At 43.6% G+C, this 13,495-nt stretch overlaps 2 protein-coding genes across 2 annotated transcripts in view; both read left to right on the forward strand.

Annotated features, from left to right (window-relative positions):
* The window catches only part of LOC141206956 (uncharacterized), a 52,854-nt gene extending 39,791 nt beyond the window's left edge, over window positions 1-13,063 (forward strand). The window contains exon 4 of the mRNA XM_073664322.1: window positions 9,918-13,063. Coding sequence (XP_073520423.1) covers window positions 9,918-11,338 — 1,421 coding nt within the window. The 3' untranslated portion in view covers window positions 11,339-13,063. The remainder of the gene's footprint in view (window positions 1-9,917) is intronic.
* LOC141206960 (gastrula zinc finger protein XlCGF53.1-like) lies at window positions 1,683-8,732 on the forward strand. The gene is made up of 6 exons (XM_073664326.1): window positions 1,683-2,072; window positions 2,202-2,381; window positions 2,465-2,588; window positions 2,672-2,769; window positions 2,966-3,056; window positions 8,704-8,732. The coding sequence occupies exons 1-6, from the start codon at window positions 1,995-1,997 to the stop codon at window positions 8,730-8,732; spliced, it is 600 nt and encodes a 199-aa protein (XP_073520427.1). The 5' UTR covers window positions 1,683-1,994.
* Window positions 13,064-13,495: the final 432 nt, after the last annotated feature.

Consider the following 13,495-nt stretch of genomic DNA (forward strand, 5'->3'; position numbering starts at 1 on the left):
CTATTAGGTAGTATGGGGAACGTTAAGGTCTAGGATATGTTTTAAAATATTGTGATGTTCCGAAAATAAAGGTGGGTACTAGTATGCCTGATCTAAAAAAAACTGCGATCAATCTTTGATTCTTATGAGAGCAGTGGACTGGTTCACGTCTGTGGAACATAAGTAATGGGTGAAACTGGAAGGGGACCTCTATCCCTGGATACTCACATCTCTACCTTGGATTGACTAAATACATGTACAAACTAAACAATTACCAATACCCATTCAACACTTTTTGAAAACATGGGATCAAGTCTTAATCTCATCATCTATACCACGTAGGTTGGGTCCATTAACGCCCTTGTTTGGCAACCCAGATTTTCCCTCTGCTTCAGGTAAGGACTCATTTCTAATCTGGGCCTGATCTGATGGGGTTAGATTGAGACACGTTCTCATGGGATCAGGCTCTTTTCCTTCCTTTATAGAACTTCGTGGCTCCTTTCCAATTAGGAGTCTATCCTGCCTGGCTTATTTCCAGCTCAGGTCATTTATAAATTCTCACATGTTACTAGTATAAAGGATGAATTCACTCCGTTTGAACCCTTAATCATGCAAGTAGGTCCTTGTACTAAACTTCTATCTTGCATACACAAAGCAACACAAATGGACACCAGCAATGACCCTCTACCCTTTACTGGGGTTGGGAGAAGGAATTGGGTCATCAAATTTCAGAGAAGGATAGGCAAAAAACATACATAATGCCAGAAATGTCACTGACTGCGGAGACGTCTCCATGTAGCGTCTTCACTCCGGATATCACTGTACAGGAGCCGCACAGTTCACAATGTGCATCCACTGAGGCCCCTGTTCATGTGACCCCTGACTCCTCCCCTCCTGTGACCTCATCACAGGTCCTGTACGCACAGAGCAGCCATATATGTGGTGGCGGCTCTGCAGGTGGAGGTATGTGGAGATTCCCCATTACTGGGCGCAGGGGGCATTAACCCCTGCAGCATGGAGACTCTTTTGGGGTCTCTGTGTGGTGTGAACAGTGAGGTAACAGCTGTGGACAGAATACGGCTTAGCTGGTTCCCGTCCACATTAGATCCATTCAGACGACTGCAGGATGAAGGACAGAAGCCCAGAGAAGTCCTCACACAACGCCATTATTCATCTCCTAGCTCCAACACAGTAATGTAGATAGTAGTGATAACCGTCCACATATTCTCTTTATACCCTCCGGTACGATGGATTTACCCTCAGTGTCCAGGAACCTTCACGGTTCAGCAATGCCCCTCTGACATCTCCCCTCCACCTGAACTATTTACTCTTTCAATGCCACAAAACCGAAAGTTCTTTCAGTCACCATTGTGTTCTCTTAGGAAATGTGTGGAAACGTTGGAGGGGTTAATGGCCGCGGGATTAGTGGGGTCTCCTATGTGCTCATTAATTCTCTACCTTATTTACGGGAGGAGCAGCCAACATATCTGACATTACACTCCAGACACTGAATACAATATACTACAAATTCTCTGCTGCAGGTGATACATTGTGTAATGAAATGTTTTATTTAATGTGATTAAATCTATTTCGTGTGTTCGGCATATTTACATGGTGGACATTTATCAATGGCGCATTTACAAAAACCCAGAGGTGTAAGCCAGGTTCTCGTTATGTGTTTCTCTTACGATTAATTTAGGAGACAGGAGTTGTGAAAGGGTCGGGGCCGAGAACAAACAACCATCTCGTAAAACCATCAGATAACCATCTTGTGAAAAACGGATTCAGCTGTAGACTCCGAGGAAGAAACTGCTTGTTGTCTGTGGCCTAAAATATATAGGATTTATTACTAGATGTAAAGAAGAAAACTAAATACTGTAAAATAATATATCTCCTCATATGTTTCCTTTTATTATCTCCAGTAATTGTATTATTACACAGGATTTTTATGATGTTACATCGGCTCATCTTCTTCTCATTCAGGTCTCTACAACACGGATCTGTCCAAATCAAAGATGGATTTGGACAGAGACAAGATGGCGGAGAGGATATTACTCCTCACCCTAGAGATCCTCTTCCGGGTTACTGGAGAGGTGAGAGATTCTGATGACGTCACATTACATCATTCTTATCTATGGGAATAACAGATGGACAGAACTGGAGAGGTGAGGACTCTGGAAATGTCTGTAGTGAGATTTATTAATGTGTCTCTCCATAACCAGGATTATACAGTAGTGAAGAAGACCTCTAGTGAGCGCTGTCAGAACCCTGTGTCTGAGGGATGGGGAAGACCCCTGAACCCAATCACTGGGCCTCCACCTCACCCCCTGATACATGAGAACATTAATGACCAGAAGATCCTAGAACTCACCTACAAGATGATTGAGCTGCTGACTGGAGAGGTGACACTGCTGGGAATGCTGGGACTTTATACAGTAATGCTATGAAGGGATCGGGGGGATGACTGTATCTTTGTATGTGTTAGGTTCCTATAAGATGTCAGGATGTCACTGTCTATTTCTCCATGGAGGAGTGGGAGTATTTAGAAGAACACAAAGATCTGTACAAGGACGTCATGATGGAGGTTCCCCAGCCCCTCACATCACCAGGTAATAGACAGGACTAAATACACACGGCCTATAATTATCTGTATGTAAAGAATGAATTCAGTCCCTGTATGTGTTTCCTCCAGATCTATCCAGTAAAAGGACAACACCAGAGAGATGTCCCCGTCCTCTTCTTCCACTGGACTGTAAACAAGAAGATCCCAATGTTCTTCAGGATCATCAGGTAGATGGAGAGAAGGTGTCAAGAGATCTCCCCTATGATGTGTAGACGGCTGTAAAGGTCTTGTGTTGTGTCTTGTTTTATCCACCAGTATTATATTTTGTATTTGTGTAATGAGAACGGTGGGGATGGCAGGATTAGAGCTGATCATAGATGGGACTTCTCCATCAGTCTGTGACTTTTACAATATTTGTTTCAGGGTGAAGATCTGACCCATATTAATACTACAGAGACATATGTGAGGGGTGATGAGCGGTGTAAAGAGGAGATTCCTACATATGACTACACAGGTGAGTAGTAACTACTAAATGTAGAGAAGTTACCAATTCATCTCAGTCACCGGCTGTGGCTGCTTTATCGGTGGTGTAGTCCGGCCGTATCACAATCGTGTGATCACCATTTTACTTCTAGACCACAACATTCTCCTCCATCCAAAACTGTTTAAATGACTTTGGGCATTGAAAGCCCTTTTCTATAGAACTTACAACCGGAAGGATCCACCTACCCTTTGAGATTAGGAGATGCTGATTCTTACCTGCCCAGATCTTTAAACTACAAAGCCAAATGACAGCGTACATAGAATTTGCTGACAAGTTAGAAAATCACATGATGAATAATATTATGATGGGCCTGTAAGAGAAAGTGGAGGGTAATGATGCTGTTGGCTTCCTAGAACCCTGATATCTTATTGGATGAATCTAAATTCTCTCCCTTCTGTGCTGCTGAATGTGCTCATATGGTCCCTACAAGACCAGGTCCAGTGTTTCTGGAAAAATTTAATTTTTATGATCTACAACATTAAATGTGCAGTGAGGACCAAGTGTGAATTTCTGTACAATAACAACAGAGATTCCCTTTATCCTGACTTTTAAATTCCTTTTAAAACTGACTAACTTCAAGGAGGATTATGATAAACTACATAAAAAAGCGTTACCCCTGTGCCATGATATATCTCTATGATGCTGAGTCACTTTTCATGGCCAAGCCGTGAGACAGGATAGTCAAGGAGTCCTGTAACATCCCTGGTGGCATGCTTACATGGTTTACCACCTCCCACCATGAAAGACCGCAATCTTATCTATCAGTCCAGGCTGCACACTTTGCTCCAGTGCCTTCTGTTTGCATGTCTCTTGTCTGATTTCTTAGGGCGGTGGCGCTGTTGCTTTCTGATTCTTATAGTTGCAGTGTGCGCACTCCTAATGCGTCTCCAACCTATTGCTGTGAGTCACTGGATACTTAAACCCCCTCCACCCAGTGCTCTGTGCAACTGAGTTGCCAGGTTTTGTCCTGTATCTTGCCTGTTTCTGCCACCCTGGGGGCTGTATACCCAGGCCTGTTACCTGTGACTTCTAGTCAGTTTCTGCCATCCTGGGGGCTGAGTTCCCAGGCTCTTTCCTGTATCTTGTTCCTGGTTCAGATCCTGTCTGAACAGTGTCCTAGCCCTTTACCTATTTGTCTCTATGTCTGCACCTTCCCTTTTCCTACAGTGTCTGAACCTGCACCTAACTCCAACTCGTTGTCTCTGTACTTCTGTTTGTGAGTTTTGTGTCCACTCGCTACTTCATTGCAGGTACCTTGTGTGTATCTGGTTCTGCTCGTTCTGTTTCCCTGTCTCCGTATCTACTCCTGTGTTCCAGCTATCTTCTTGTGTTTTCCAGTCTGTTCCATGTGAACAGAGCCCTGTCCTGTCTACCGCATCTGTGGGTTTTGCTCTGCTCTGCTTGTCTACCGCATCTTTGGGTTTTGCTCTGCTCTGCTTGTCCATCGCACCTGTGGTTTTGCTCTGCTCTGCTTATCCACCGCACATGCGGTTTTGCTCTGCTCTGCTTGTCCACTGCACCTGCGGCTTTGCTCTGCTCTGCTTGTCCACCGCACCTGCGGTTTTGCTCTCCTCTGCTTGTCCACTGCACCTGCGGTTTTGCTCTGCTCTTCTTGTCCACTGCACCTGCGGTTTTGCTCTGCTCTGCTTGTCCACCGTACCTGTGCTTTTGCTCTGCGCTGCTTGTTTACCGCACCTGCGGGTTTTGCTCTGCTCTGCTTGTCTACTGCATCTGCGGGTTTTGCTCTGCTCCGCTTGTTTACTGCACCTGCGGGTTTTGCTCTGCTCTGCTTGTCTACCGCACCTGCGGGTTTTGCTCTGCTCGGCTTGTCTACTGCATCTGCGGCTCTGTTCCTGTATCATAGTCTGTACTGGTTCCTATTTTGCCTGCTTTCCTACCTGCCAGTACCCACCTGTCTGCATATCAGCTGTGACTGCCAGTACCCACCTGTCTGCATATCAGCTGTGCCTGCCAGTACCCACCTGTCTGTATGCCAGCCTAACCTGCCTGTTCCTGCATTCCCCAGTGTGGGTCAACAGCTGTGACCGGGGTCTGACCTGGAGTAGCACCTGGTCCCTCTGCTCGGTTCCGCCCTGGTTTACAGAGTCGATTGAAGCGCCGTGCGACCTTGGTCGAACCGGGTTGATACTTAGTCACGCCCCTCCAGGCACTCCTCGGTTCATGATCCAGTGGGATCACTAATCACGCTCACGCCAGTCAGCCCGGGCGTGAGCGTAACAAGTCCGAAGTCAAAAGCCAGGAGGGTACATCATAAACAAAAGAAAGAAAGAAGTAGACAGGTAACGCTCTGTTCGTCAGAATACCAGGAGGATAGCGAATCAGAGCATAAGGGGTTAAACATACGGATGATCAGAACAAGGTCAGGCAACAGAAGATCAATTCACAAAACATAAGGCACAGAGACAAACCTCACACAAGCTGAATGTACATCTGGCAGAAACAGCCCAGTTAAGTAGCCTGGCAATCACCTGGGATAGTGAACACTTCAAGATAGCTAGTTCCTTTTAGTCTCAGATTGGACGGCTGAGCTGTCAATCAACACACTGACAGCTCAGCACAACCCTGCACCAGACTGGATGACCGAGTTGTCAGTAACTGCATCCCACACACACTGAGTGGTAGAACCGTGACAGTACCCCCTCTTCTAACGGAGGCCACCGGACCCCCAAGCTTCCCAGGAAATTTTAGATGGAAGGTCCTGACTAACCAATCTGCCTTCACATCTCAAGCTATGACCCACGTTCTCTCCTCTGGTCCGTATTCCTTCCAATGGATGAGGTATTGGAGGGAATTTCGGACCCTATGAGAATCCATAACTCACTGAAACTCATACTCCAAGCCACCGTCGACTGAAACCAGAGGAGGCGGGGAAGAGGGAGACAATGCCGAAGGGACAAACTCCTTTAATAGGGATTTATGAAAGACTTTAGTGATGCGAAGAGATGGAGGAAGCTTTAATCTGAATGCCACTGGATTGACCACCTCTAGGATCTCAGCACTTTAAGTTTAATGTTCCTATGACAACCAAACCTTATCCCCGATCTTAAAAACAGGACTCACTGAATGTCTTCTATTGGCCTTCTGTTTTTTGGCGAATCTGAGCAGTCCCAATATTCTTTTGAACATCCTTTCAGACATTCCCAAATCTTAGTATTGTGACCTCCACCCCAAGACATTCAGAAATAATCCTAGAAAATTCACCAAAATAGGGATGAAAACCATAATTACAGAACAATGGTGAGGTTCCAGTAGACTGATTCACTCAGCTGTTAAATGGAAACTCAACAAGTGTAAAAACGAAGACCTCCTGCTGAGCCGCCACAAAGCATCTTAAAACTTATTCCAAAGATTGATTTGTCCTGTCTGTCTGACCATTGGTTTGAGGGTGGTAAACAGATGAAAATGATAAGTCAATCCTGAGTTTACTACAAAAAGCTCTCCAGAATTTAGAGACAAATTGTACTCCCCTATCAGACACAATGTTAAGAGTGATCCCATGTAACCTTACAATATGAGAAAAACAACCTGGAGAGTGTCTCTGCATTAGGTAATCCTGACAAAGGAACAAAATTAGCTTGCTTGCTGAATTGGTCAACTACCGCTCTGATAGCAGTTTTCCCACGAGACAGAGGAAAATCCGTGATGAAATCCATGGACAGATGAGTCCACTGGCTTTCTGGAATTGTCAATGGATTCAATTCCCCAGCCGGCCGGCTATGACTGACTTTATCATGAGCGCAAATTTCACAAACAGATACAAAAATCTTTGATATTATTATGCATGCACAGACACCAAAAAATCTAGCAATTGCTTTCTGTACAGCAATAACCCCAGGATGACCACTCAAGATGGAATCCTGAAATTCTTGTAACACACGCAATCTTGGGTACACAGGCACAAATAATTTAGATCCTGGAGTAGCGGAAGGAGCCAACGACTGGACTTTATGGATCTACTCCTCCAATTTCAAGGTTACCATAGAATCCACAATACTGTGAGGAATAATGGAGGATGCAGGTTCTGGAGGAGAAACTGAATCGAGACTACAAGATAATGTGTCAGCTTTCACATTCTTAGACCTTGGCCAGACATAATGTGTCACCTTTCATGGCCAAGTCGTGAAGCAGGATAGTGAGGGAGTCTGAAGTCAGAAGCCAGGAGGATACATCCTAAACAGAAGGAAGAGACAATGGCGTGGTCAGGTAACGTTCCGTTGGTCAGAATACCATGAGTATAGCGGATCAGAGCACAATTAGGTCCAAGGTCAGGCAACAGAAGATAAATTCACAGAACACAAGGGGCAGAGACAAACCTCACCCAAGCTGAATGTACATCTGGCAGAGGTCTAGGAGAAACAGCCCAGTTAAGTATACTGGCAATCACCTGGGATAATGAACACTTCGAGATAGCCAGCACCTCCCAGTCTCAAATTGGACGGCCGAGCTGTCAATCAAAGTACTGACAGCTTCAGCACGCTCCTTTACCAGATTTAACGGTTGAGTTGGCAGCAACTGCATCCCAGTCACACTGAGGGGTGAAACTGTGACAATCTCTAAGCCTTCACTGACTTGCCTCTTATTTTACATAATGCATGTAGTAGTGCAGGGTTAGGTAAAATAGGAGGCAGGTCAGTGAGCGATCAGTGAGCTGTCATAAGAGCATACAGATGAATATGTAAGCAGAGCACCAGATAGCGCACCCTCCACAGGCCGCCCCGGAGCACATGTATATCATTATCTCCAAACTGAAAGTAAAGATAACACAGCAACCACAGGATGGATTTCATCAACCAAGGTATCATATTAATCAGTGTAATGGTGCCCACCAGAGAGTGTATGTAGTTTACTGAGCACAATCCCGCTGACAGGTGCGCTTTAAGATCTAAGAAGAGCTATCAATTAAACTCCTTTTGGAAGACCTCGCAATAGAACATATGGGGAAGTGAGAGATAATGCTTTAACTTCTTTTGAAGCATAGGAATCCTGTAGTGTACAGGTAATTAAACAAGAAAGTTATATTAGGAGAAAACATGCCAAAAGGAGAGGGGTTTACTAGAGGAGAAGTGTGCTTTCCCAGGCACAGAACTTTTATTCATGCAGCACAGATTGTAGCCAACCCGGCTCCGGGGTTCAGACCGGAATATTGGCGTTGGTATCGATCCGATATGTATGAGATATAGATTTTCAGCGTTATAACGAAGGGCGGATGTGACGCATTAACTCACATCGGCGGGGGTGGGGGCACTAGAATCACTCCAATTGAATAACGGTCTGATAGATGGTGCGAACAAGGTTATATTTGATCTTTATGTACAGGTAAAATCCTGATAAAAAAATAAGACATCAATATCTAGTGCCTGTGATCTTCAGAGGTGAAGATATCTTAAGTTGTTGCTCTCCTAAAATCCTTAAGGCTGAGAACATCTCACAAACAGCCACACATGAGTTCATAAAGGAGAAGTGTGTGGGCGTAACCTAGGAGCTAATAAAAAGCAAATCCTGGGTCTGGATCATTGTCAGCACCTAGGAAGACCTACAGTAGTTCGCTGTGGAGGTTCTGTCCAATTCCAAATCTAAGTGCTTCCCTTCTCTTAAGTTCTGAGCCATTTCTGTGACCAAGTTTAGCAAGTTTCTTGTTTATACCTTTTATGTATTTGTATATATTCTGCTGTTTTGTTCCCATTTTGTGTTATCTTGTATATTTTTTAAACACTGCCTATATTTTGAATTAAATATATAGTTTAATAGTTCTGTACCTTTTGCTTTGTAAACCTCACCTAAAGCAATATGCTACCTGTAATGGGTGTCCAGTTGGCCTGTATAAATGATTGGTGCTGTTAGTTTCCTAATAACCGGCCTAGTAGTGGAAGCAGCTGCAGTCTCATCCATCAATCATTGATCAATTGCGTATCGTTCTTACGATTTGGAGGCTGTGGAGTTGCGTTACCCTTGATGAAGTGATAACAATGGGTGGATCTGCATGACCCCTCCGGCTGTGTATCTTTGACACTGTGCCTAATGACAGAAGCAGATTTGCAGGAGTAGATCCCAGACAAGATGGGACACACCATTTACAGAATCCCTAATTTGACTAAATTGCTGAAAACCAGAGCAGCAGAAATCACCATAAGGTGACTCCATTTTGGAAATTATAACCCTCAGTGAATTAATCTATAGGAGTAGTGACAATTTTGACTCCACTGGCACTTTCCGGAAATTAGCACGCAGTGGATGTTGGAGAGTAAAAATTGCACATTTCCCATTTTACTAGTTCCCAGATTGAGCTCCAGGAGACACACACTGTAAATTAAGTGGGTTCTTCTCACTATAGTAATGTCAAATACATGGATGCTGAATGTGGTTTGGGCGCACTGCAAGGCTCAGAAGTGAGGGGGGAGATCTGACTTTGGGAGAGCGGATATTGCTGGATTGGTTTATGGAAGCCATGTTGCTTTTCAAGAGCATTTGAGCCACTAATAATGCGGAAACCTGTTTTTCCATTGACAAATCATGAGTGGGGGCGTGTTTTTTGCGGGATGAGTAGAAGTTTTTATTGGTGTTATTTTCGACTGCAGAACATTGGTGGCTTTTTATTCCATATTTGTGAGGCAGAATGAACAAACAGTTGAACACCACGCTCCACTGGTTCATCCTATGAGGATTTGCATTAGACTGTGAACTGTCATTAATTTGTGAATAATTCAATTTTTGAACATAACTTTTTATAGACAATTTAAGTACAAATGTTCAAAAATATAAAAATCAAGCATATATTATTCAAAAATAATAATTGTTTCTTTTTATTGCCAGATGACTGTACCAGGAGATCAGAGGGACAACTGACATCTTCAATTTTTAAATCAGATGACCTTGAGATCCCACAGGATACAACTGAAGTGAATGCCATAACTCCAGATTTACCAGCATCCCTTGAAAGCAAAGATCTCTCATTTAATCCTTTGAAACAGGTCCTGTCTGCTGATTCATTACTGACTACTATGGAAAATCCAAGTCGCAAAATAAGCATTAAAAAGCGAACTGCTCCTAAAGCAAAGAAGCCATTTTCACATTCAGAATGTGGAAATAGTTTTCCTCTCAAAAAGTGTTTTCTTAAACATCAAAAAATTCACACAGCAGAGAATAGATTTTCTTGTTCCAAGTGTGGAAAATGTTTTTACTACAAATCACAGCTTGTTAGTCACCAGAGACGTCACACAGGGGAGAAGCCATTTTCATGTTCCGAATGTGAGAAATGTTTTACAAAGAAATCAAGTCTTATCAGACATCAAAGATTTCACACAGGGGAAAAGCCTTTTTCATGTTCAGAATGTGGGAAATATTTTGTAGATAAATCAACTCTTGTTAGTCACCAGAGAACTCACACTGGGGAGAAACCATTTTCATGTTCAGAATGTGGAAAATGTTTTGTGAAGAAATCATCTCTTCTTAGTCACCAGCACTGTCACACAGGGGAGAAGCCCTTTTCCTGTTTAGAATGTGGGAAATGTTTTAGACAAAAATGTAATCTTGTTATACACAAACTAACTCACACAGGAGAGAAGCCTTTTTCATGTTCAGAATGTGGAAAATGTTTTAACCGGAAAGCTAATCTATATAGTCACCAGAGAATCCACAAAGGGGAGAAACCTTTTTCATGTTCAGAATGTGGGAAATGTTTTAACTGCAAATCAGATGTTATTATACATCAAAGAACCCACACAGGGGAGAAGCCTTTTTCATGTTTAGAATGTAGGAAATGTTTTAAACGGAAAGTGCTTCTTGATAGCCACCAGAGAAGCCACACAGGGGAGAAGCCTTTTTCATGTTCAGAATGTGGGAAATGTTTTAGCTGGAAATCGCTTCTTGATAGCCACCAGAGAACCCACAAAGGGGAGAAGCCATTTTCATGTTCAGAATGTGGAAAATGTTTTAATCGGAAGGCGTATCTTGATGGCCACTATAAAACCCATACAGGGGAGAAGCCTTTTTCATGTTCAGAATGTGGGAGATGTTTTAACCGGAAAGCGCATCTTGATAGCCACCAGAGAACCCACACAGGGGAGAAGCCTTTTTCGTGTTCAGAATGTGGGAAATGTTTTAACCGGAAAGCACATCTTGATAGACACCAGAGAACCCACACAGGGGTGAATCCTTTATCATGTTCAGAATGTGGGAAATGTTTTACGCGGAAAGCGCATCTTGATAAACACCAGAGAACCCACACAGGCTAGAAGCCTTTTTAATGTTCAGAATGTGGGGAATGTTTTGTGAAGAAATCATCTCTTCTTAGTCACCAGAGCAGTCACACAGGGGAGAAGCCTTTTTCATGTTCTTAATGTGGGAAATGATTTACACTGAAATCAACTGTTAATGGGAACCTGCCACCAGAAATAACGCTATTAACCTGCAGATATGGGCTTAATCTGCAGGTTACTAACTTGCCTGGTACCTGCACATAGCCAAACAAAGCCAAATTAAATTTATTCTCCCCGGCAGCATTCAATTTCAGTCATGAGGGCAGTGCCTGTGCGGATTTTGGTACCGCTCGGAGAATACAGAACGGCTGTAAACAAACTCCCAGCTCTGACTGCCACTGACTCTGCATGGGGGCCGGCTGTCAGTCAGTGCTGGGGTGCTGTTACAGTTACTGCTCTTTATACTCAGAGTGGTGACTGAACCAGCACCACCCCTGTGACTGAAACCGAATGCTGCTGAGGAGAATAAAGTTAACTTTCTCCCAGCAGCGTTTGGCTATGTGCAGGAGCCGGGCACGATAGTAATGTTACTAACCTGCAGAGTAAGCCCATATCTGCAGGTTAATAGCGTTTTTGGTGGTGACAGGTTCTGATTAAAAAATATCTGAGAAGTCACACAGGGAAGAAGCTTTTTTCATGTTCAGAATGTTGGAAATTTTTTAACCGAAAATTGTATCATCTTAAAGGGGTTGTGCAATACTAGGACAACCCATTGTCATTCCCCATGTTTGGCCTCGTTAAAGTAAAAACACTCATATTCAGCACCTGTGCTGGCGCCATTCCAGGCGTTTCCGGGCTCGCATTTCCGGTGTTCATGTGAGGTTGTTACATCTCACAAGCCCTGCACCCAATCAGTGCCGGCTTCACTGTCCCTGACTTTGAATGTATTGAATATCAACAGGAAGCCAGGGCTGTGGTTGCTCTCTGACTTCCTCATGATGTTTGATTCGTCTGAAGGTGGTGTGAGGCAGTGAGGGGGATCATATTCGAGGGACGGTATATATTCCCTAGGATGTGCATAGAGGCATATTGGCCCCGCTAGAGTGCACTGCAGTCGCAAAAACACCTGTGGTTGCAGTGCAAAATAAAAGTAAAGTTTGGACTTGGTCAAACTGTTTGACCAAGTTAGATTTAAGAAAACCCGGAATAGGAATTTATTTTCGAAGTGATGTATAGGTGGCAGTAGGGCGGGTCACTCCCATTCCATTTAAACCTTCAGCAAAGGTTTGGTTGTGTCAATTCTTTGTTTGCAAGCTGCAGAGCAGGAGACTCTGTGCACTGCAAGCCTGAGTGAAGGCATACCACAGGCTTGTGAAGGAAACAACTGGTGCACCCCAGACTGGATCGGTACAGCCGTCTCCCATGGCATCAGATTTACACAGACTCTTTGGATATCACAGCTGCGATCTGGAGGACAGCTTTTGCATTTGAGCTGTGAGTTTTGGCAAATAAAGACATTTAAGTTGAACTTTCCTTGGGTCAATGCCTCATTACCGCACAGTGTGAACACCGCCGCACTACAGTGGGGACATTGACGTCAACACTGATTGGGCACAGGGCTCACGTGACATACCAACCTCACGTGAGTCCTAGGAATGCAAGTGCTGACACCGCTGGAATGGCGCTGGCATGGGAAGTTTGTATTTCTTATTTTATTTTAATAGAACCAAACATGAGGAATGAAAAAGGTTTGTCCAAGTAATGAACAACTTTTTTTTAAACATAAAAAAAATGAATTACTGGAAAGTTGTATTTTGTTGACCATCAAAAAGACTCCAATGGGGGAAAAACTATATATATTATTGACAAATTATACAAAAACATATAACACACAGTTCTATAATTAAATGAGAAAGGGAAATTACTTTAGAACTTACCTTATTGTTTGACTTATAAGACACTTTTTAGCAATAAAAAAATATTGCTAATAAGTGAGTGTGTCTTATAGACTGGAGGCAGTTTCCTGTGTCAGAGGAGGACAATGAGACAGTTTCCTTCCTGATCACTGAGATAGCTGCTCTCTCTCCTCCAACCCATACTTATCTAATTGATTGGTGCAGAGCAGGAGGGGAAGGTACCGGGACCTGCACAGAGCCTGTATGTCCTGAGTGAGCAGCTTAAGAACCTTCCACC

The sequence above is a fragment of the Phyllobates terribilis genome, unplaced genomic scaffold, assembly GCF_046119375.1.
Source record: "Phyllobates terribilis strain yellow unplaced genomic scaffold, ASM4611937v1 Scaffold_153__1_contigs__length_4458050, whole genome shotgun sequence".
Classification (NCBI taxonomy): domain Eukaryota; kingdom Metazoa; phylum Chordata; class Amphibia; order Anura; family Dendrobatidae; genus Phyllobates; species Phyllobates terribilis.

Coding starts and splice junctions, on each gene's coding strand:
- LOC141206960 (XM_073664326.1), top strand. CDS start 1,995: ATGGATTTGGACAGAGACAAGATGGCGGAGAGGATATTACTCCTCACC. Junction 2,589..2,671: donor CCAGCCCCTCACATCACCAG/GTAATAGACAGG, acceptor TGTTTCCTCCAG/ATCTATCCAGTAAAAGGACA. Junction 2,770..2,965: donor ATGTTCTTCAGGATCATCAG/GTAGATGGAGAG, acceptor TATTTGTTTCAG/GGTGAAGATCTGACCCATAT.